The 25,316-nt window shown below is 36.9% G+C and overlaps 1 protein-coding gene across 1 annotated transcript; it reads left to right on the forward strand.

Moving 5' to 3' along the window:
* Positions 1-6,785: 6,785 nt before the first annotated feature.
* LOC127642224 (uncharacterized) lies at positions 6,786-20,507 on the forward strand. Its single transcript, XM_052124892.1, has 11 exons — positions 6,786-6,871; positions 7,489-7,601; positions 7,766-7,928; positions 9,607-9,799; positions 9,899-9,967; positions 10,626-10,784; positions 10,913-11,062; positions 14,308-14,712; positions 14,817-16,317; positions 16,457-16,573; positions 19,967-20,507. The coding sequence occupies exons 2-11, from the start codon at positions 7,490-7,492 to the stop codon at positions 20,185-20,187; spliced, it is 3,090 nt and encodes a 1,029-aa protein (XP_051980852.1). The 5' UTR covers positions 6,786-6,871; position 7,489; the 3' UTR covers positions 20,188-20,507.
* The last annotated feature ends 4,809 nt before the right edge of the window (positions 20,508-25,316 follow it).

Below are 25,316 nucleotides of genomic sequence, written 5' to 3' on the forward strand. Positions count from 1 at the left end.
TGTGTGTGTGTACTTACTTATGTCACTTTTGGGTACTTTCACCAGAATACACACCAGTAAACTGAGCACCACCTTGACAATTTGGGACTTTTTGTGTGTCCTCATTTGTTTGACCATATAATCGTATTCAGCATGCTTTAAAATGGTCCCCAGCATTAAAATCTCACTTGTCCCAAAAAACACTTTTAAGTGATTTGTGTACCTGAAGTGTGTATCCCCCCACCAATTTGTGTATAACACAGCGCCCCCTAAGAGAACTGCACTTCCGATTTTATACACACTTTCGGGAATCTGACCAATCAGAAGCCAGTAAGAATTTTTCGACACAGCGCACTCAGTGGCTCTTATAGAAACTGCACTTACTTAATACCTTGTCAATCTGACCAATCAGAAGCCAATTACGTCATCCTTAAAGATGGCGGAAGGAGAGTTCTTATTTACATGAAAGAATATAAGGATAAATCACATTATATTTTACATTGCATTGTAAATAATTAGTGAGTAAATAAAAATAGAGTGGTTTTGGTTAAGCACTGGGAGATTTAAAATCGTATGTCCAAAATGTTTTTCTAATCCCGATCCTTATCTGCCACTTCACTACCGGAGCTTACCCCCTCCCCCGTTTACCGAGAGTTACCGAGAATTACCGAGACGGAGGCGGCGCGAACGATGCAGTGCAGTCAATTGGATTGTACTGTAATTTAGATATTAGTTTATTAAAGATAAATGTATAAACAATATTTAAAATAGGGAAGGTGATCGACACATAAGCACGTGTCGTTGCAAAGCAATCATTGTCTTCTCAGAGAAGGGGACAAATATTTACATTTATTAACGTTTTTAGTATGTGTATGCACCTGGATGTATTCAATGAAAATATGCCTGTAAAGGATGTGTTAAAATCGAAATCGCTTGATTTTATTAGTGATCTTTTTAAACATTGTATTCCCCACTTCAATTATTTTGGTATCTTTCAGCCGCGCGGGAAGCACCGCACCCCTCCCCGCCTCAATGAGAGCAGTACAGAGACGAGCAATGAACAGCACAACACTTATTATATTTTTCATTAACACTTTGTTATTTATATATATATATATATATATATATATATATATATATATATATATATATATATATATATATATATACACAGTACACACACACAAATATATATATACAAATATATATATATGTATATGTGTGTATATACTATAATTATATTAAAAGACATGGAGATTAATTTACTGTCTTGAAGCAAATCTCAGTTGAATTCTTACCTAACCCTTAAAAGTAGATTATTTTATTTATTTATTGCAAGGGATATATGCTGCTTTTCATGTGACAAAGTGATTAAGCTGGGAAATGTATTCTTAAGTAATACATTTAAATAATTGATTGCAGAATAACCAGCAGCCAAGTTGTCTTTTTTGTTTCCTATCAAATTATTATACAGCATACGACCGTTATTAACTAGAACATGTTGTTTTCAATACCAAGACGGATGACTATTAGTTTATTTTATGGTGCTGTGTTTAATTTCATCACACAGAGGATTAAATCTGTAGAGGAGTGACTGCAATTGATATTGAGAAATTTTAGGACATTTGAAACCCTGTCTGAAAATATGTATTGTGTATTCAAACAACAGCAATTCAAAATTAACACTTTTGTTACATACTGTACATCACACAGTTGTAGTCATTATTGTAATCCTCATTTTCACCAATGTAGCTAAAACACATTGTACGTGGTCATGTTATAAGTTACAAAAGCTTTTGGAAACAGAAAATAAACTTGATATCTAACTAGAATTAGACCCAGTGTCATTAGTTCTGTGCCTTCAAGACCCATAACAGACTTCTGACGAAAGGGAAATCATTTAGCATATTAACTTTTACTTCAAAGAAAAAGAATGAAAAGAAACAACTACCATGGGCCAGCCCTATTTATTTTACAAGGAGAAGCTTAACTTTAAACACAATTCTTATTTAATAGTTAATTTCCCTGTTGTTCCTGTTGACATACTTGGCTGCTTTGTTATTTTATTATTATTATTGTTATTATTATTTTAATGTAGCTAATATAATTTATAATTTAATATAATTTAGTGAAAAAAAATCACTAACTATAATGTTTAAAAATGCTGCAAATTGATGTAGAAAATTAGAATACCTGAAATGATTCTATGTATTTTGAGACAAAAGAGTTTTGTTGAAGGTGATTAAATAAAAAGTTTTTCAATAAACATTGAATTTTGGCAAGGATAGTATTGGGGGTAAAAAGTTCCCCTGTTGCAGGAGCTAAAAGTCACAAAAACTGTTGGCAGGGGAGAAGGTGCAGACTGCCTGATTGACAATTAATTGCTTTTCATAACTGAGGGGTAATACATTTATTCTGAATGATGTGTAGAGCCTGTCCATATTGACTGTTCAAATCATAATCAATGTTCAAATCATTTGTGAAATGTCTGTGGCAACATTTTAGATTAAAGATGTACAATGTTACAAAAGCCAAAAGTGGAAATTAACAGGAAATATTGCACCCTTTGCTGGAGTGGTTATTTTGAATATTTATTTAATGCAGGAAAAAAATACAATACAAAAAAAATGAAATAAAAAAGTTTTTAAAAGTACAGTGACCAATTGTGCAATATCACTAAGTATGCATATACTGTATAAGTATAGATATGTGTATACTTACAAATTACTAGATACAAGTATACAGATAAACTACTATTCAAAAGTTTGGGATCACTATGAACTTTGTATGTTTTTGTAAGTAAATTATACTTTTATTAATCAAAGATGCTTTAAATTTAACAAGAAATGCAGTAAAGAAATTTTTGTTAAAAATGACTAATTTAATTAAAATAAATGCTGTGTTCAAGAATCCTACACTTGCAGCATTGACACCTCAGGCATTCCTAGCAGTCAGTTTATTCTAGATCTTCAAGTGAACACCTTTCACTGACCTTATCGTCAAACGTTGAACAACAGCTCAACATCTCAAACTTTGTACAGAATAGAGACATTTGAATGGATTAATCATTTATCAGTTCATTATTTAAATTGCATGTTCTATCTTTTTTCCTATTAGCCAGTGTCAGGCACTTTTTTTCTTTTAAGTCTACCTAAAATTCTTCTCTTCTAAATGTTGCAGAATAAAACTGGTATTTGCATGTACAGGTCTAGGATTTGTGCGGAGTTATCTAGAGAGTCTGATGGACTTGTGTACTAGTTGTGCATCTGGCTTGTCCATTTCTCTGTTAATTCAGATTGTTTTATTCTTTAAAGTAGTGGTGCATGGAATAGCCTTCATCTTCAAAAAGAAAAATAGACTGACTTTCTTGATAAATGTGTTTCTTTTTAGCCAGTTTTCAAACCAATGTCCAGGGTAAGCAAAGTGGCTTGCAGTAAATAAAAAAAAAAGTGACATACTACACTGTGATGTTCAGGTTAAGTCATGTGGTTTTATTGTCGTTCTACCATATACAGTTAGTACCAGTCTCTGAGTATTGAGGAGTCTGATAGCTTGGGGGAAGAAGCTGTTACACAGTCTGGCCGTGTGGGCCCGAATGCTTCGGTACCTCTTGCCAGACGGCAGAAAGGTGAATAGTTTATGTGAGGGGAGTGTGGATCATCCACAATGTTGGTTGCTTTTTCTGGATGCAGCGTTTAGTGTAAAGGTCTTTGATGGAGGGAAAACAGACCCCCGATGATCTTCTCAGCTGTCCTCACTATCCTCTGCAGGGCTTTGCGGTCCAAAATGGTGCAAGTCCCAAACCAGGCAGTGATGCAGCTGGATGCTCTCAATAGTCCCTCTATAGAATGTTGTGAGGATGGGGGTGGGAGATGTGCTTTCCTCAGACTTCGAAGAAAGTAGAGACACTGCTGGGCTTTCTTGGTAATAGAGTTGGTGTTGTGGGACCAGATGAGGTTCTCCGCCTGGTGAACACCAAGGAATTTGGTGCTCTTGATGATCTCCACAGAGGAGCACTTTATTATATATATATATATATACACACATACATATATACAATTTACTGTCTTGAAGCAAATCTCATTTGAATTCTTACCTAACCCTTAAAAGTAGATTATTTTATTTATGTATCGCAAGGGGACTGTATATGCTGCTTTTCATGTGACAAAGTAATGTGATGAAGCTGGAAAATGTATTTTTAAGTAATAAATAAAAATAATTTGATGATTTGATGCAGAATAACCATCAGCCAAGTTATGTCCATATTACATAGTTTCTTACAATAATGGTATTTAAGGGAATCAGAAATCAAGATGATTTAAGATAGATATTTGTGCAGTGTATCAGATACAGGTCAGTGTAGGCTGCCCTTCCCCACACACCTGATCACTGCTGCCTATCCAGAGCAAAACTTCACATGCAAAAACTTCACAGCTCAAAAAATTGAAAAAAGCAAGAAAAGTAGACATGCTCAAAAAGGGAAAGAAAATTAGACGTGCTCAAAAAAGATAAAGTAGATATACTCATAAGAATATTGATAATTTAAATTATTGTGTAAATAAAGCAATTAAAAAGAAATGTTACTAGACACTTTTCCACTTTTCTAACTTTGTATTTAATGGGAAATGCCATTGATTTATTAGAATGAACAGAATATAAGATTGCAAGTGAAGTGTAAGTTTGGAGACACCTCAATTAACCCCCTCCCCCACTCTGCTTTCACTCAGAAGCACTTGATTTGCCCGCGGAAAAGTCTTGAAGGGGGGGATGGGCGCTCTCGCGCTGACCGTGAGATGCAGTGACGTCACTACACAGTAACGCGATGAGATTAATTATGTTTTGAAAGACATTTGATATGTGGCGTTTTTTCAACTAAAAGAAAAAAGTAGAATGTCAGTTTTCATGAGAACATGAGATTATGTATGTATTACCCAATTCGTTTTTTTGCATTTAAATGTCGTGTGTTTGCACTAAAACATTACATTGTAAATCATTAGTGAGTAAATAAAAATAGAGTGGTTTTGGTTAAGCACTGGGAGATTTAAAATCGTATGTCCAAAATGTTTTTCTAATCCCGATCCTTATCTGCCACACTACCCCCTCCCCCGTTTACCGAGAGTTACCGAGAATTACCGAGACGGAGGCGGCGCGAACGATGCAGTGCAGTCAATTGGATTGTACTGTAATTTAGATATTAGTTTATTAAAGATAAATGTATAAACAATATTTAAAATAGGGAAGGTGATCGACACATAAGCACGTGTCTTTGCAAAGCAATCATTGTCTTCTCAGAGAAGGGGACAAATATTTACATTTATTAACGTTTTTAGTATGTGTATGCACCTGGATGTATTCAATGAAAATATGCCTGTAAAGGATGTGTTAAAATCGAAATCGCTTGATTTTATTAGTGATCTTTTTAAACATTGTATTCCCCACTTCAATTATTTTGGTATCTTTCAGCCGCGCGGGAAGCACCGCACCCCTCCCCCGCCTCAATGAGAGCAGTACAGAGACGAGCAATGAACAGCACAACACTTATTATATTTTTCATTAACACTTTGTTATTTATATATATATATATATATATATATATATATATATATATATATATATATATATATATATATATACACAGTACACACACACAAATATATATATACAAATATATATATATGTATATGTGTGTATATACTATAATTATATTAAAAGACATGGAGATTAATTTACTGTCTTGAAGCAAATCTCAGTTGAATTCTTACCTAACCCTTAAAAGTAGATTATTTTATGTATTTATTGCAAGGGGACTGTATATGCTGCTTTTCATGTGACAAAGTGATTAAGCTGGGAAATGTATTCTTAAGTAATAAATAAAAATAATTTGATGATTTGATGCAGAATAACCATCAGCCAAGTTATGTCCATATTACATAGTTTCTTACAATAATGGTATTTAAGGGAATCAGAAATCAAGATGATTTAAGATAGATATTTGTGCAGTGTATCAGATACAGGTCAGTGTAGGCTGCCCTTCCCCACACACCTGATCACTGCTGCCTATCCAGAGCAAAACTTCACATGCAAAAACTTCACAGCTCAAAAAATTGAAAAAAGCAAGAAAAGTAGACATGCTCAAAAAGGGAAAGAAAATTAGACGTGCTCAAAAAAGATAAAGTAGATATACTCATAAGAATATTGATAATTTAAATTATTGTGTAAATAAAGCAATTAAAAAGAAATGTTACTAGACATAGCCACTTTTCTAACTTTGTATTTAATGGGAAATGCCATTGATTTATTAGAATGAACAGAACATAAGATTGCAAGTGAAGTGTAAGTTTGGAGACACCTCAATTAACCCCTCCCCCACTCTGCTTTCACTCAGAAGCACTTGATTTGCCCGCGGAAAAGTCTTGAAGGGGGATGGGCGCTCTCGCGCTGACCGTGAGATGCAGTGACGTCACTACACAGTAACGCGATGAGATTAATTATGTTTTGAAAGACATTTGATATGTGGCGTTTTTCAACTAAACGAAAGGTAGAATGTCAGTTTTCATGAGAACATGAGATTATGCATTTTTAGCATTTAAATGTATTGTGTTTGCACTATAAAAATACATAGTTGGCAAAATCTGTATCAGAATAAGAAAAAAAGACGTTATCAGAATATTTGTCTAAACATTTAATTTCAGAAAAGCTTCCTACAAGACTAAACATACTATTTATATCGTATATGGCAGAAATCGTTAGTATGAATGTGTGTCATTGCGAGTTTAACACGTGACAAACCTCGTTTTCCGGGAATTCAGACACGTGACAATGACGTCTAATGGAGCGAAGACAGTTTTTCCCGCGAACGACAACACTGAACACGCTCATTAAGGAAGAAAAGGTAAGATGTCTTTTCATAAAAATATACAATAAGAGATTCTTGACTAATAAATCGATGTTTAGCGTTGTATTCACTTGTGTTCTTCATGTCAATTGTTAGTTGAACCTGTTTAATTATGAAGTTGACGATTAAACAATTAAGCCAATTAAGTTTGTGCTTTCCCACTAGTCACATTTGTGTATTGATGGATATAATTCAGTGTAAATCTTAGAAATGCATTAATAGCAGTACCTAAGGTACCAAATTTGCTATTTGTATTTTAACATATTTTGCTTTGAGGACATTATCTTTCTGTGGTGAAGTAGAAATGAAATAGTTTGGTGTATATCATTATTTATATCTTACCTCTTACTGTAATACTCCACAAACATGGAAGCAAAGTGTGATCACAGTTGTGACCAGTGGGATTAAACCCCAATGTAAATCAACATTCTGTCATTATTTAATTTGGAGTCTCTCTCTCTCTCTCTCTCTCTCTCTCTCTCTCTCTCTCTCTCTTTTTTGATTGAACAATTCTTTCTAAGATATTTTTTACATTGTAATTATGCTTGTTTATTCCATTAATTTTATATAATCGTTTTTTCCCTCATGAAAATTGCCCTATGTGTGGAATTCAGCATGCTGGCTATCCGTAAAAGACGTAGAAGACCTCAGCAGGATGCTGAAGATAACATCATATTTGAAACTGAAAAGCCTGGTCTTCAAGAGCAGTACATCAGCAAATATAAAGGCAAGACAATTCAAATATAAGTACTTTGGATTACTTTTGTATTGCAGCTGAACTGTTGAATTAGTAAAATGTTAGTACATTTCAGATATTTCCATTTTTACTTATTAAATGAGATTGCAGACACCCTGTAACAGTAATCAAAATAATGTTTTTTTCTGCTTTAGGCCGTGGCGTTTTCACCACTGAATCTTTCTGCAGAGGAGACTTTGTTCTTGAATACAGAGGTGAACTTCTGAGTTCAAAGGAGAGTCTTGAACGAACTAAAAACTACACTGAAACTGAGAGCACATTCTTGTTTGATTTTCAGTGGCATGGAAAATATTGGTGGTAAGTACATCAAGAACTGTTGACTTGATGTAGCAGGGAAGCTCAAAGAGATCTTTTTCTTCAAGAGAGTAAAAGGGCCAATTTTACCAATAATGATCATTCTCTCATCATTTACTCATTCTTATTCTATCTGACTCCCAATTTAAGTCATCATTCCCTATAAATCTTTATTAATGAATAACTCCTTTCACATTTGAAATGTAGAGTGCTCTGCACATGTGTCAAGTGCAAACAACCGTAAACCAGCTTCTCTCATGAACTACAGCGGAGGATTTATAGAGAATAATGACATATTTGGGTTGAATTCTCACCCAAAGCTAATTTTATCACTTCAGAAGACATGGACTAAACACTTGAGAGGTACAGGTGCATCTAAAAAAATGTGAATATCATGGAAAAGTTAAAAATTGGAACTTTCATATATTCTAGATTCCTTACACATGAAATTTTTTTTTTTGGTTTTAATGTTGATAATTACAGCTTACAGCTCATGGAAATAAAAAATCCAGTATCTCAAAATATTAGAATAAAGAATTTATAATACAGAAATGTCAACCTTCTGAAAAGTATTTTAATTTATGCACTCAATACTTGGTCAGGGCTCTTTTTGCACAAATTATTGCATCAATGTGGCGTGGCATGGAGGCAATCTGTCTGTGGCACTGCCGAGGTGTTCTGGAAGCACAGGATGCTTTGATAGCGGCCATCAGCTTGTCTGTATTGTTGGGCACAGTAATACCATTGTTAGAAAACCAGTTACTTGTAGTTCTGGCTCTGTGGGCAGGTGCCAAGTCCTGCTGGAAAAGGAAATCAGCATCTCCAAAAACCTTGTCAGCAGATGGAAGCATGAATTGCTCTAAAATATCCTGGTAGACGGCTGAATTGACTCTCGACTTGAGAGAAAACAGTGGACCAACACCAGCAGATGACATGGCACCCCATATCATCACTGACTGTGGAAACTTCACACTGGCCTCTCCACTGAGCAACGGTCCAGTTCTTCTCCTTTAACCCAGGTAAGACGGTTCTGGCGTTGTCTCTGGTCTTGGAATGGAACAGCACTCATTCAGCAATGACCTTCTGTGGCTTACCCTCCTAGTGGAGGATGTCAATGAGTGTCGTCTGGACAACTGTCAAGTCACCAGTCTTCCCCATGATTGTGGTTGTGTGTACTGAACCAGACGGAGATTAAAGGCTCGGGAAACCTTTGCAGGTGTTTTGAGTTAATTAGCTGATTAAAACTCTTCTCAGGTTGATATTTCTGTATTATAAATTCTGTATTCTAATATATTGAGATACTGGATTTTTTATTTCTATGAGCTGTAAGCAGTAATCATCAAGATTGCAACAATAATTTTTTATGTGAAATGAATCTAGAATATAGAAAGTTCCACTTTTTGAATGAATTTTCCACAATATTAAATTTTTTGAGCAGCTGTATGTTTTCCCTTTATAACCTTTTTGAGCTTGAAAGCTTTGGACTCCATTGGCTTACATTGTAAGGACCAAAACACGTCAAAAATGATTACCACAGGAGACAGAAAGTCATATGAGGGCGAGTAAATGATGAGAGAATTATAGTGAACTGTGCCTTTAATATAAAACAGACTGTAGATGTGAAAAACACTTCTGTATATGTCTTGCATACATTTAATGGTAAGTGTGTGTGTTTATATAGTATGGATGCATCCAAGGAAGACAAGTCCCTGGGAAGACTTGTCAACGATGAGCACAAAAATCCAACTTGCAAAATGAGAACTGTTGAAGTGAAGAAAAAGCCTCATCTTTGTCTATTTGCTGTACGAGACATTTTACCAGGTGAAGAAATCACTTACAACTATGGCGACTCGGACTGGCCGTGGAGAGCCAAGGTACCATAAAGAAAATGCTAGAATTCATAAGCAGCAATATATGATGCCTTTTTCCTGTCATTAATTGCTAATGTGTTTTGCGGTCTCATATTTCTCCAGTCTTTAAATGAACCGTCAACAGAATCCAGTGATGTAAAATCAGTCAGCAGTTTGGGCCCACAGAAATCGGTAAGTACAGTTAATTCTGCTTCACTCCTTGTAATGACAAAATGGGTAATTTTGAAGCTTAGAGGCCGGATTTTACAATGCATTAAAACAATATAACTAACTCTTAAAGGAGTAGTTTACCCTAAAATAACAATTCTTTCATTATATTCATGCCATCACAGATGAATATGACTTTCTTTCTTCAGCAGAACACAAATAAAGATTTTTAGAAGAATATCTCAGCTCTGTAGGTCCGTACAATGCAAGTCAACAGGTACCAAATTTTGATAGTCCCAATGTAATCGACACAACTGCAGTCCGGCCATTAATGTCTTCCCAAGCTAAATTAATGATGTTTATAAGAAAATAACAGAATTAAAAAGTTATGATAATCTTCACTTCTGGTCACATTCTTCCCTTCCACGACGCTTAATGTAAGTGTTAACAAGTCAAGTGAGAAGTGATACCAAATTTCTTTGACTTGTCCTCACTTTTCCCTCAACTATACCAGAGCAGTGCTTACCAAAAATAAAACAACTTCGTTAAATTAACAAAACATACATCTTACCTTTTGGCTCACCTCAGTGATGCTTAAATGTCTTTAGGTGCCACAGTTTTTAACATTGACAATGTATATTTTACTCTTGGCTTAAGCTAAATACCTCTTTTATATCTACAGCAGCGGTTTCAATCAAGAATGTCAAAGTTGCGACAACATCATGAAGATTGTTATAATCGCTTTAAAAGAGCAGAGACTGAGAGGAATGAGAGTGAAAAGAAACATCTCAAGCTATTGCATGATCAGGTCACTAAACAGCTGTCACAAAAAGATTGCTCGGTGAGTAATATATATGAACACAGACGCATCACAAATAATTAACACCTCAATTTCTTTACAGGTGCTTTTTGGTACTTTTGAGCCTTTCATTTAGTCCATATGATATTACTTCTGATTATGTTTTCCAGCTGTCCCCGTCACCCACTGAAGTATGCACATCTGATACACCATCACATTCACCACTTAATGTGCCGCAATCCTCATCACCTTTGCCCTGTGCTGCATCCACCGCAGGGAATGGCTTATCACAGGAACCTGAGCCTGTCTCATTAAGGGAGGTGGGTATACACATTTAGTAGACAATCTGTGGATGTCGCCATACCAGTTTAGCTTCTGGTACATGCACATTAATTTGTGTTTGTTTTATGCTTGGGTAATGCAGTTACTGCCTCCTAAAAATGAAATAGAACTCAATTTAAACAACTTTTAACATTTATGTACCCCCCACCACCTGCAACCACACATACATTCCAGTGGTCAAACATAAAATAACAACAGACACGCATATAAACAAACAGTCCAAATAAAATACTTGATGACTTAAAAACATATACAATTAACCAACATACCCCACCTGCCCACATCCCTCAAATTTTTTTTTAAATGGTCAAAATTAACATAAATTCACATAAATTTGCTGGGAATAAAATACCCAAATACTAAATGCCCTGTTTGGGCCACTGAAAGATGTCAGATGAAAAGCTGTTTACGGGCAGTATGCTGTCAGAGCCAAAGTTTCAGATTTAGACCAGTTAAATAGAATTTAGACCCCAGAGCCTTGCCTGTAGGTAAGGGCTTAATTACCTCGCCAAGCTCCTCCAAGTTTATCTCCAGAATCAATAAAAAATGTTTGCTCAGTCAACAGTTTAGGGAGATCTAATGGTTCCACAAAATTTCTAATATCTTCATCAGTAGACGAAAACATGGAACTATAAAGATCAAGATAGATTTCTTTAAAAGTATTATTAATATCAATGGTAAATATTTCACCAGCAGCAGATTTAATTGAGGGAATGGTAGAAAAAGACTCTTTCCTTTATATATCTAGCCAAAAGCTTCCCTGCTTTGTCCCCCGACTCAAAGTATGACAAAATAGTATTATATCTGTATTTCAATCGGGTCAATTCTCTGAGGCCATCAGACGACATTTGGCGCTTCAGCTCTGCCTCGGCACTTTTAATATTCCCCTCCAACTCCACGAGTTCTCATGCTTTGGATTTTTTGATGAATGAGGCATACTGTATGATCCGACCCCTAAGAAATGCCTTAAGTGTCTACAAGCCACGCCCACAGAAGATAATGAGGACCAGTTGGACTCCATATAAACAATGATTTCGGACTTTAAAATTAGTTGGAACTCAGAATTTTGCAAAAGGGAAACATTAAAACACCAACTATATTCTTTTTTTTTTTCTCTCTGTATGTGGCAACACCTTTAAACTCACCAGAGTGTGATCAGAGACTAAGATGTATAGTCCCTACCATATGGATTCAAATGTATAGACCCTACCATATGGGTTCAAAAGTCTCCAAATATCTGTAAGACCAAGATTTGTACACATCCTCTGAAGCGTAGATGTTGCTCTAGGGGACTTACACACTTTTCCTTTACTATGATCAAGGACTGAATCCATCAATAGATTAAAGTCTCCTCCCAACATTATATTGTTATAATGCACATTGTTATGTGCAGAAATATTAGCCAAAATCAACCTTTGCCCCTGAATTTCAAAAAAAAAAATAATGACTCTAATTTAACTTTAATCCGTTGGAGACATTTGAATTGTAGATGTTTACTTATCAATGTAATGACTCCCCTGCTCTTACTCGAGCCAGCACTAAAGAAAACATGTCCATCCCATATCTTCCCAAAATGTTCAGCTTCCTGCAGAAAACTTGTGTTTCTTTAAGAAACACTATATCCTATTTCTTACGTTTTTAAGAAAATAAATAACCTTCCTTCTTTTTATGGGGTGTCCCAACCATTCACATTCCATGTGGAGAGTGACAATCCACTCATATTAGTATTTGACATTAACATAGTAGAGAAATTAGATAAAAATGTAATTATAAAGACCACATTCCACATTGGTGCAACAATCAACCCCGAACTTTCCCCAGCAAAAAAAAGAAAAACATGTGCATTAACCCTGCGCACAACATCACCAATTGGTGTCCATCCCTCTAAACTCAAACAGTCCATGTACGCCTACGATAGTCCCTGCGACAAACTTGCCATCAGATTGCTCAAGTCCGGTGCTTCCACACAATTTTTTTTAAACAGAATTACACATCAGAAGATCATCTATAAAACAAACTCCAGCCCATAAGCGGAATAAACACACAAAAAAAGTGTAGATTCATCCACTTAATTGTCTTGAAGGTCTGGGCCTGCACAAAACAAGCTCCAGCCGCTAGCGGAACCTGCACAAAGCATCTATTCAGTTCTTTGTGCAGTCAAACTCACTCCAATGTCCTGTAAGAAATATTCCACAAAACAAACTCCAGCCAACTTGAGGCATAAGCACCTAAAACAAGCAGATTCATCCACATGGCTTACTCCAATGTCTTTATGTAGGACAATGCTTGCTGTGACATGTAAATAGTATGCAGACATCCTTAGTATCTGTTCTCAATTTGGCCAGGAATATCAGTGCAAAAGTGATCATCCGTTGATGTCATCCGCTGATTCTATTTAGAGAACATGTCGACAATCAACAGAGCAATGAAAATTGACACAGCCTGTCTCTAAAATCCGAAATGATTTTAATTGTTTAATTTTCGATTAGCACGTTTTTAAAATCATGGTAAATGGGATACTGTTTAAAATATTTGGAAACTACCCAGCTCTATTCATCGATATACAATTAAATCATCCTATAAACCAGCCCTAGTGAGAACATGAGAAAACGGCACATTTTTATATAAAAATACATTCCTCTTGCGAATGATCAAATTCAATGCTGTCCCGCATTTTGTGTGTTCATCTTTCTGCATGTTTGTCTGTCAGTGCAACCAGGTGAAGCATTAGATATTTACATACAATGATATTAACAATATAAAAAAATCTCCACCAGTTGACACTTTATTTCTATATAAATATATACAGTATATCGTGGAGATGAAACGGCCACCCAGTCTTAATATCTCTATTAAGATAAGTCACTATTATTACATAAATGTCCAACCATAATTATTTGATAAAAATTTTTGTGCACTCAAATTCCAATCACATATTACTCTCCAAAGAAGGGCATTTTAGATTATTAGAGAAATTATGTGAGAGGTACGTGACATGCTATGCAGCATTTTTAATGCTTGTATGATAACCTGAAAGAGTGTCTTGCTTGTCATTACACTTAAGTAACCACAGTACAATGCTAATTAGATTTACAGAAACCACATAATGCCCATAGACTACTAACACCTTATCTTATTTAAAAGTTCACTCCCCTTATTTGAGCACTGAAACTTACTGAAATTGTACATCCTTATTTTCATCATGTGTTGTTCTCTTTTTCAGTACTCATGGAAAGCCCTCAGTGATTCAGATGTTACAGACTACAGCGATGTTGACTATGTACCCAAGAGCAGCTCAGACGAATCAGATGATAGTGCTTCTGGATATAGCATGGTTGAAAGTAGCTTAGATGAAGCTAATGAAAAGACTTCTGGAAAAGGTATGGTCAAAAGTTCTCTGAAAAATCCAACTTCACCTTTTTCACAAAGCTATAAAGATACAAGCAGTTCATCAGACACAGGCGTGACAACACCATCACCAAATGCTAAAGTGCAATGCAAAACCAAAGAGACAGACCCCTCTTCTGAAGATAGGTCTTTTATTCAATCAATGCCATCACCTGTGCAGGATCGCAAGTCATATAAGAAGCAGTATTGTCTTTATTGCTCTAAGCCTTTTTCAAAAATGGCAAGACACCTTGAATCTGTCCATCGCAATGAAGTGGACGTTGCAAAGGCAGTTGCGTTTCCAAAACATTCTAAAGAGAGGCGAATCCAGTTAAACCTCCTTAGAAAAGGGGCAACTTTGCCCACAACACAGATGTGGCAAGAAATGGACATGGAGAGATGGTTGCCTGCTACCGTCCAAAAGAGAGCAAAAAAGCCAAGGATTTCATTCACTGTGTTTACTGCCAAGGGCTTTACAACAAGCGTAGCCTTTGGAAACATTTAAAGAACTGTCCTCTGAAACCTAAAGATGATGAATCCAAGGGCAGGAAAAGAGTCCGATCACTCTGCGCTCTGAAAACTCCAGTTGGTTTAGAAGTGAGCAAAGGTTTAAAGAATATACTTTCCATTATGAACTATGATGAAGTTTCCCGTGTTGTTCACTCTGACTGCTGCATCATGCAACTGGGGGAGCACATGTTTAATAGGATGGGATCTGATGTTAATAAACATGACTACATCAGACAGAAGATGAGAGAAGTTGGCAGACTTCTTCTTGAAGCAAGGAAGATTACTCGGCTAAGATCTATGGTGGACTTCATCATTCCAGCAAATTTCAAACAAGTCATTTCAGCTGTTAAAGTTGTATCTGGCTATGATGAAGAGAAAAACTGCTACCGCATTCCCTCTCTAGCTCTCAAACTTGGTCATTCTTTAAACAAGATCTGTAGTATTGTTGAGAGCAATGCCATGATGTACGGAGACCATCAACGTGCTGAGTGTGCTCGAGACTTCAGAAAAATACACCAGGCAAGATGGAACGAATACATTTCTGCTGGTGCTTTAACTACTTTAAAAGAAGCCAAGTGGAACACGCCTCAGATCATTCCTTTCACTCAAGATGTCAAAGTTCTGCATGCACATCTGGAAAAGAAACACAAACAGTTCCTAAGCAAGCTCAGAAACTGCCCATCGGCAAAAAGCTATTCAGCTCTTGCTAAGGTCACATTGACGCAAGTCATCCTGTTCAACAGAAGAAGAGAAGGTGAGGTATCACGAATGCTTTTGGCAGCTTTTAAAAGCAGGGATTCTTCTGAGCTACATGAAGACCTAGCGATCTGTCTTTCGGAGTTCGAGAGAAAGTTGTGTCTGCACTTCACCCGAGTTGAGATCCGTGGTAAACGAGGGAGAAAGGTTCCTGTGCTTCTCAAGCCTTCAATGGTTTCTGCCATGGAGCTGCTTGTTGAAACACGTGAGGTTTGTGAAGTCCCAGCTGAGAATCCTTTTCTGTTTGCCAGATCAGGAGCAATGCCTGCATACCGAGGAGGAGAGTGCATTTACAGAGCTGCTCAGGAATGTGGCATAAAGAATCCAGAAGCACTGTCATCAACTAAGCTGAGGAAACACATAGCAACCATGTCAAAAATCTTGAACCTTGATGAGAACGAAGCAGATCAATTGGCTGATTTCCTCGGTCATGATATCAGAATCCACAGACAATATTACCGCTTACCGGAGGGGACGCTGCAGCTGGCAAAGATGAGCAAGGTCTTGTTAGCAATGGAAAAGGGAACACTCTCAGACTTCAAAGGAAAGACGCTTGATGAGATTGAAATTGACCCAAATGGTATGAGCATGCTTGCATGTCTATGCTAATATTTTTGTCTATGCAAGTTTTTTGACAGAAAATGTAAGAAAAAAAATTACATTTGAAAGTATGATGCTATGATGATATTATATTTTCATTCATCAATGCTTTCTTTTAGAACAATTTGAACCCCTCGTTAATGATATGTCAAGTGATGAGGAGGATTGCAGCGACCCATCTCAGTCAGCATCCCCAGAAGAGACGGCTCAACTGTCTGGATCACAAAAGGATCAAAGTAAGCAAAGTTTTAACCAATCATTTAATCACCAAGAATTACTTTTATATTAACTAAAGACAACAATCAGGGAGGCCAGTTCGGAAGTAAAAAGGTTGTTTTATATCTTGGGGTATGCCTCTGGGCTTTCTTTAGAGAAAATAGACTGCAAGTTTAAAGAAAGTAAATGATTTAAATGTACATTCAGTAAGGTTTCAGCTGTTTTGCTGGCTTTTGTTCGGCTTCTATATTTTCACACATCTTTTTTTTATGTAATTACAATTGTATTCATTAATCACAGAACATATGCATAGTATAAAACAATGCTGTTTATAAGAATATGACACAATCTTGTGTTTTTTATTACAACTAGTGCTGTCGGTCAATTAAAAGTTTTAATCGTGATGAATCACATAATTTTACATCATTAATCATGAATAATCACTGATTTTGAAAGTGCTAAAATTTTACCTTTTAAATTGAAATTAATTTTAAAATGTATAATGGGAAAGATCAGGGCTGTGTTTCCCAAAAAAGAGCATTGGTGCCTACAGTATTTACGATCTATCCCAGAGATCACAAAGTTGTCTTTTGTTCCAAATTGCATGCAGGTCACTTACAATATACATTCAGGTCCATAAATATTGGGACATCGACACAATTCAAATCGTTTTGGCTCTATACACCACCACAATGGATTTGAAATGAAACGAACAAGATGTGCTTTAACTGCAGACTTTCAGCTTTAATTTGAGGGTATTTACATCCAAATCAGGTGAACGGTGTAGGAATTACTACAGTTTGTATATGTGCCTCCCACTTTTAAGGGACCAAAAGTAATGGGACAATTGGCTACTCAGCTGTTCCATGGCCAGGTGTGTGTTATTCCCTCATTATCCCATTTACAAGGAGCAGATAAAAGGTCCAGAGTTCATTTCAAGTGTGCTATTTGCATTTGGAATCTGTTGCTGTCAACTCTCACTATAAGAGCCAAAGAGCTGTCACTATCAGTGAAGCAAGCCATCATTAGGCTGAAAAATCAAAACAAACCCATCAGAGAGATAGCAAAAACATTAGGTGTGGCCAAATCAACTGTTTGGAATATTCTTAAAAGAAAGAACACACCGGTGAGCTCAGCAACACCAAAAGACCCGGAAGACCACGGAAAACAACTGTGGTGGATGACCGAAGAATTCTTTCCCTGGTGAAGAAAACACCCTTCACAACAGTTGGCCAGATCAAGAACACTCTCCAGGAGGTATGTGTATGTGTGTCAAAGTCAACAATCAAGAGAAGACTTCACCAGAGTGAATACAGTGGGTTCACCACAAGATGTAAACCATTGGTGAGCCTCAAAAACAGGAAGGCCAGATTAGAGTTTGCAAACAACATCTAAAAAAGCCTTCACAGTTCTGGAACAACATCCTATGGACAGATGAGACAAAGAACAACTTGTACCAGAGTGATGGGAAGAGAAGAGTATGGAGAAGGAAAGGAACTGCTCATGATCCAAAGCATACCACCTCATCAGTGAAGCATGGTGGTGGTAGTGTCATGGCGTCGGCATGTATGGCTGCCAATGGAACTGGTTCTCTTGTATTTATTGACGATGTGACTGCTGAAAAAGCAGCAGGATGAATTCTGAAGTGTTTCGGGCAATATTATCTGCTCATATTCAGCCAAATGCTTCAGAACTCATTGGACGGCGCTTCACAGTACAGATGGACAATGACCAGAAGCGTACTGCGAAAGCAACCAAAGAGTTTTTCAAGGGAAAGAAGTGGAGTGTTATGCAATGGCCAAGTCAGTCACCTGACCTGAATCCGATTGAGCATGCATTTCACTTGCTGAAGACAAAACTGAAGGGAAAATGCCCCAAGAACAAGCAGGAACTGAAGACAGTTGCAGTAGAGGCCTGGCAGAGCATCACCAGGGATGAAACCCAGCGTCTGGTGATGTCTATGCGTTCCAGACTTCAGGCTTTAATTGACTGCAAAGGATTTGCAACCAAGTATTAAAAAGTGAAAGTTTGATTTATGATTGTTAATCTGTCCCATTACTTTTGGTCCCTCAAAAAGTGGGAGGCACATATGCACACTGTTGTAATTCCTACACCGCTCACCTGATAAATACCCTCAGATTAAAGCTGAAAGTCTGCAGTTAAAGCACATCTTGTTCGTTTCATTTCAAATCCATTGTGGTGGTGTATAGAGCCAAACAGATTCGAATTGTGTCCATGTCCCAATATTTATGGACCTGACTGTATTTATTTATGCCATTTACGATTGATATCAAAATGCAATTATTTGTATTTGCTTTGTAAAATAAATGAATATAGTTAATTTCAGCATATTGTGGGATATTCTGAATGAGTCTATTTTTATTTTTTGATCCAATTGTTGTGACTTCATTCAATGTGGGAATTGTGTAAGAAAAAGTCATCATGAAAGTTAAAGTATTAAAATAATGTAATTTTTGCAAGCCCTTGATATATCAATAAATTAAATGTATTATGCAGTCCTAAAATGGGCATTAAATCTCTTTAACACTCATCCTCCACAATATTAATCAGTTGGAAGTATATAGCTTTCTTTTTTGGTTTTGCACAGCAACCATACAGCCACGTTCATGAATATGTGCACTATTATGCAAATGAAAGGGTAAATAGCGGTTAACATATGCTCGCGAATTGCCACAAGGAACTTGCATCATTATAACCAATATAAACTGCAATGACTCAAACTTAGTGTTTCAAAAAAGCATACACCACTTGTAAAAGAGTATTATTAAAAAACCTTGTGTGTATTAACCCACATTCACACCTGTGGAAAGGCAGGAAAAAACTGAAAGTAACATTGGATTGGTGGCGTCATCTAGCGCCACACAACATAGACGTCATTATAAAAGTCCTCCCAGTATACACACTGGGACATCAGAACACAACGGTAAATGCATTACTCACGATTAAGAACAATTTACTAATTAATCCCATACGGTAACGTGATAATTTTGTTTGTCATTTTTAATTACAACATTACCAGGAGAGAAACAGCACCTTTAGCAGAAGATTAATATTATTGTGTTAATACTATTATGTGATCATAGGCAGCCTCACCTTATTCTCAGCTGTTTATCGAAAACTGCACTCCTGTCAGATCGTCAAAGAATAGCACAAATATTACTAACTGCCATTGGCCATTTGGGCCCCATCCTCACTCGACACAAACTCTTTCAAACACACATCATGTAGGTGACTGATTTTGGTTTCAAAGCTGGGAATTTTCCTGAAATGTAAGCAGTTGGCATCCCTGAGCAATAAGCATCTGAGGGCTTTTCACATTTTCTAATAATCTACAGATTACAATATGTCATGATTGGTTCTGATTTAAAACTTTATTTCCTTATTTTTTTCAGGTTCTTTAAAGGCTCCAAAAAGAAAATGGGAGGACATTGAGGTAAAAGCAATAGAAAGGCACATGATGAGGTTCATCAAGACATGCAAAGTTCCTGGTAAGCAAGACTGTGAAAGATGCATTGAAGCAGAGCCAGAGGCTTTGAAGGAGCGAACATGGACTGGCCTGAAAAACTATGTGCGAAACAGGATCACAACTCTCAAAAAAAAGGGTGCTTTGTAGCCGTGTAGAAGTAAAATGACTTTTCAATATTCAGCACTTTTTTGAATTTTGTTTCATAAGCTGTTCACCACTATGTGTTTAACACTTTTTCATTTTCTCTTGAAAAAACAGTTGTTAAAAGTAGAAGTGAAAGGGATGAAGAGGGAGGAGTGAAAGTGAAGTAGACGGAAAAGAGGGAGGAGTGAAAGTGAAGTAGACGGAAAAGAGGGAGGAGTGAAAGTGAAGTAGATGAAAAGAGGGAGGAGTGAAAGTGAAGTAGACAAAAAGAGGGAGGAGTGAAAGTGAAGTAGACAAAAAGAGGGAGGAGTGAAAGTGAAGTAGAGGAAAAGAGGGAGGAGTGAAAGTGAAGTAGAGGAAAAGAGGGAGGAGTGAAAGTGAAGTAGAGCGAAAAGAGGGAGGCGTGAAAGTGAAGTAGAGGAAAAGAGGGAGGCGTGAAAGTGAAGTAGAGGAAAAGAGGGAGGAGTGAAAGTGAAGTAGAGGAAAAGAGGGAGGAGTGAAAGTGAAGTAGAGGAAAAGAGGGAGGAGTGAAAGTGAAGTAGACGAAAAGAGGGAGGAGTGAAAGTGAAGTAGACGAAAAGAGGGAGGAGTGAAAGTGAAGTAGAGGAAAAGAGGGAGGAGTGAAAGTGAAGTAGACGAAAAGAGGGAGGAGTGAAAGTGAAGTAGACGAAAAGGAGGCGTGAAAGTGAAGTAGAGGAAAAGATGGAGGCGTGAAAGTGAAGTAGAGGAAAAGAGGGAGGAGTGAAAGTGAAGTAGACGAAAAGAGGGAGGAGTGAAAGTGAAGTAGAGGAAAAGATGGAGGCGTGAAAGTGAAGTAGAGGAAAAGAGGGAGGCGTGAAAGTGAAGTAGAGGAAAAGAGGGAGGAGTGAAAGTGAAGTAGAGGAAAAGAGGGAGGCGTGAAAGTGAAGTAGAGGAAAAGAGGGAGGCGTGAAAGTGAAGTAGAGGAAAAGAGGGAGGAGTGAAAGTGAAGTAGACAAAAAGAGGGAGGAGTGAAAGTGAAGTAGACAAAAAGAGGGAGGAGTGATAGTGAAGTAGACGAAAAGAGGGAGGAGTGAAAGTGAAGTAGACGAAAAGAGGGAGGAGTGAAAGTGAAGTAGACGAAAAGAGGGAGGAGTGAAAGTGAAGTAGAGGAAAAGAGGGAGGAGTGAAAGTGAAGTAGAGGAAAAGATGGAGTGAAAGTGAAGTAGAGGAAAAGAGGGAGGAGTGAAAGTGAAGTAGACAAAAGAGGGAGGAGTGAAAGTGAAGTAGACAAAAAGAGGGAGGAGTGAAAGTGAAGTAGAGGAAAAGAGGGAGGAATGAAGATATAGTTAATTGTTTAGGCCAAGGTTCTCGATCTCGTTATATATTATATTTTATCTTCTACAATGTGTTCACTGCTCTTTCAACATCTTGGCATTTCTTAGGATTAAGAGAATGATTGTGCATGCAGTGCATTTGCATGTAATATTCTTTGCAACATCCTGTCAATGTTATATATTGCAAAGTCAATTTAAAAAAGTTTGCTAGTACAATACAGTGTGGTGTGTTTTTCTATCCTCAATTGTTTGTATATCAGTATCAGAGTCCCCCAAAGAGTCATTCAAGACGAGTTTGTTAACGTCGGAGTCCTCAAAGTGTCTATTAATTGGAGTGTGTGTAACGTCTGAGTCCTAGAAGAGTCTATTAAGTGGAGTGTGTGTAACGTCTGAGTCCTCGAAGTGTCTATTAATTGGAGTGTGTGTAACGTCTGAGTCCTAGAAGTGTCTATTAAGTGGAGTGTGTGTAACGTCTGAGTCCTCGAAGTGTCTATTAAGTGGAGTGTGTGTAACGTCTGAGTCCTCGAAGTGACATTAAGTGGAGTGTGTGTAACGTCTGAGTCCTAGAAGTGTCTATTAATTGGAGTGTGTGTAACGTCTGAGTCCTCGAAGTGTCTATTAATTGGAGTGTGTGTAACGTCTGAGTCCTCGAAGTGACATTAAGTGGAGTGTGTGTAACGTCTGAGTCCTCGAAGTGACATTAAGTGGAGTGTGTGTAACGTCTGAGTCCTCGAAGTGTCTATTAAGTGGAGTGTGTGTAACGTCTGAGTCCTCGAAGTGTCTATTAATTGGAGTGTGTGTAACGTCTGAGTCCTCGAAGTGTCTATTAATTGGAGTGTGTGTAACGTCTGAGTCCTCGAAGTGTCTATTAAGTGGAGTGTGTGTAACGTCTGAGTCCTCGAAGTGTCTATTAAGTGGAGTGTGTGTAACGTCTGAGTCCTCGAAGTGTCTATTAATTGGAGTGTGTGTAACGTCTGAGTCCTCGAAGTGTCTATTAATTGGAGTGTGTGTAACGTCTGAGTCCTCGAAGTGTCTATTAAGTGGAGTGTGTGTAACGTCTGAGTCCTCGAAGTGTCTATTAAGTGGAGTGTGTGTAACGTCTGAGTCCTCGAAGTGTCTATTAAGTGGAGTGTGTGTAACGTCTGAGTCCTCGAAGTGTCTATTAAGTGGAGTGTGTGTAACGTCTGAGTCCTCGAAGTGTCTATTAATTGGAGTGTGTGTAACGTCTGAGTCCTCGAAGTGTCTATTAATTGGAGTGTGTGTAACGTCTGAGTCCTCGAAGTGTCTATTAATTGGAGTGTGTGTAACGTCCGAGTCCTCGAAGTGACATTAAGTGGAGTGTGTGTAACGTCTGAGTCCTCGAAATGTCTATTAAGTGGAGTGTGTGTAACGTCTGAGTCCTCGAAGTGTCTATTAAGTGGAGTGTGTGTAACGTCTGAGTCCTCGAAATGTCTATTAAGTGGAGTGTGTGTAACGTCTGAGTCCTCGAAGTGTCTATTAAGTGGAGTGTGTGTAACGTCTGAGTCCTCGAAATGTCTATTAAGTGGAGTGTGTGTGTAACGCTGGAGTCCGCTATAGTGTCGGTTTTGAGGGCTTTTACACTGGCAGTTTAGGATGGCATGAAAAGTTGTTAATGTGTCATGCGGACAGGTTTGGGGAGAAACGGAATACATGTAATGGGATTACGTATTTAAAATACAAAATATTAGTAATATTAGTTTTCCACTTTGTAGATCAAAGAGATTAATTTGCATTTTATTGTCATTTGTTTCTTTTAATATTCAGTGCTTTCAGATGGAAGGAATATTTATCCATATAAATGTGATCTTGTTTTAGAAACAACACTGCATAAGATATTTCAGTTTTTCAGAGAATGTATTTTTAACATGTGTATTTTGAGTTTTTATAGTCAAAACAAGTGAAAAAAAAATCTACCAGTGCTGAAGTAATCCAAAGTATTTTGAATAAATTACTGACCTTGAGTAATCTAATGGTACATGTTACAAATTACATTTTCCAGCCTGTATTCTGTAATCTGTAGTGGAATACATTTCAAAGTAATCCTCCCAACCATGACATCAGCACTACCTGCAGGAGGTGGTTGGAGTTCGGTGTCAATAGATCTGTGGCATGAGTCACATGAGTGACACAGCAACCTGTACTTGGGGATGCACTTAGAAGTAAAATAACTAGCACATAAGTTTTTGCTGATTCAAGCACGATGACATCATCAGTTGGTTGCAATATTGGTTCTCACTGCTGAATTTGGTTCAAACCATTTTTTTTTCTTAAGGTTATACAGCAATTCAAGTTAATAGTGAGAAGAATTGTGGCTTGCCTGTCTAATTGTGGCATCTCAAAAGTCCAAATAAAAATTCAGTTGTCTAATCCTCAACCATGAAGAAACTGATATTTTACTTTCTAACAATGATATCTCTGTGCTGGCTTGTACATTTCTTGTCAATATGAGAACTTTGCATTGAAGCATGTTTCTGCCTACTTGGAATAAATTTTTTGTAGCATTTTCACCCTCTAATATTATTTAATTATCAAGTCCTAAAAGTTTGACTTGATCAGAGTTTGTGTATCACCACAAAGTCCTAAAAGTTTGACTTGATCAGAGTTTGTGTATGTCCCTAAAAGTGACATAAAAAATACTGTCCCTAAAGTGAAGGTAATTTGTCAGGTCTTTAAGGAAAGGTTTTATTGAAAATATCAAGTGATATTTGTAATGAGAGCATCTCCTGAAGTGCAGTCATGTTTTTCTTTTGTCTCTAGACCCTCTAGAAAGGGGTGTCCCCAAAGTTAGGGTATTCTGTCATACGACCTCATTTTGTGGTTAAGTAGGTATGTGTGTGTGTGTGTGTGTGTGGAGTTTAGTGAGAGACATGTAAACTTTATAAACATGGTTTTAGACGTCTGTTAGTTAAATGATCAGTGGTTGAATGAATAGTATAATTAAACGTATTTACATCTAATTAAAACTTACATTTGTAGAAGAGGGTATGATATAGAATTCTGTGTTACGTAACCTATTTGTAGTGTTTAAAAATCATTACATTCTTAAATTATAGAGTAAGAGGGGTACAAAATGTTCATTTAAAATAATTGAATGAACCGTGTTTAAATACTGTACACATTTATGATTGATAATAAGAGAATAAATGTGAAATGTTTTATTTCTTAAACATATAAATTATTATGATGTGTATGTGCTTTAAAAACTTCACAAGTTTAAAAAATGGTAGTTTGTTAAATAATGTTGCATTTAGTTTTATCGTTAATTTATACGTCTCAGAAATAAAAGTATTTATATCTAATTAAACAATTTGTTTAACTCTTACTTTTGTAGAAGCATGTACGAAATGGGATGGAATGAGGCAAAAGTGTGTTTACTCATGTTTAGAGAGTTACAGTTTTTCTCAATTGCTAAAACACTAAAATCCATTGGCTGAACAAAGTTCTCAGTTGCCTGAACTCATTTAGCTAATTGTGGAGTCTGTTGTCAATACCGTAAACAATTTCACATGGTAAAATCAATTTGCAGATCTCACTTAGACTTTTCAGCAAAACTCTGAACACATTCTCATTCTCAAAACACATTCTGCACTCTAATGCACATGTCATCCATACTGGTAAACACAAGTGGCAACAATCAAATACAAATAGAGAACACATGTCATTTGATTGAACACAACCACTCAAAACTGATTCAACCTGTTTCAAATGATGTGACACAACCAATATAAGCCAGTTCAGAGAGCAAACAGGTTGTTGAAGGTGGGAAGGAGAAAGTCTGAGAATGGATAGAAGAAACAATGTGAGAGGACGAGGATG

Source organism: Xyrauchen texanus, unplaced genomic scaffold (genome assembly GCF_025860055.1).
Source record: "Xyrauchen texanus isolate HMW12.3.18 unplaced genomic scaffold, RBS_HiC_50CHRs HiC_scaffold_525, whole genome shotgun sequence".
Lineage (NCBI taxonomy): Eukaryota > Metazoa > Chordata > Actinopteri > Cypriniformes > Catostomidae > Xyrauchen > Xyrauchen texanus.

Excerpts from the sequence above, each read along its gene's own strand:
- LOC127642224 (XM_052124892.1), top strand. The coding sequence starts at position 7,490 with ATGCTGGCTATCCGTAAAAGACGTAGAAGACCTCAGCAGGATGCTGAA. Across the intron at positions 7,929-9,606 it reads TGGCATGGAAAATATTGGTG|TATGGATGCATCCAAGGAAG; the intron begins GTAAGTACATCA and ends GTGTTTATATAG. Across the intron at positions 14,713-14,816 it reads CTAAGCCTTTTTCAAAAATG|AAAAGGGGCAACTTTGCCCA; the intron begins GCAAGACACCTT and ends AAACCTCCTTAG.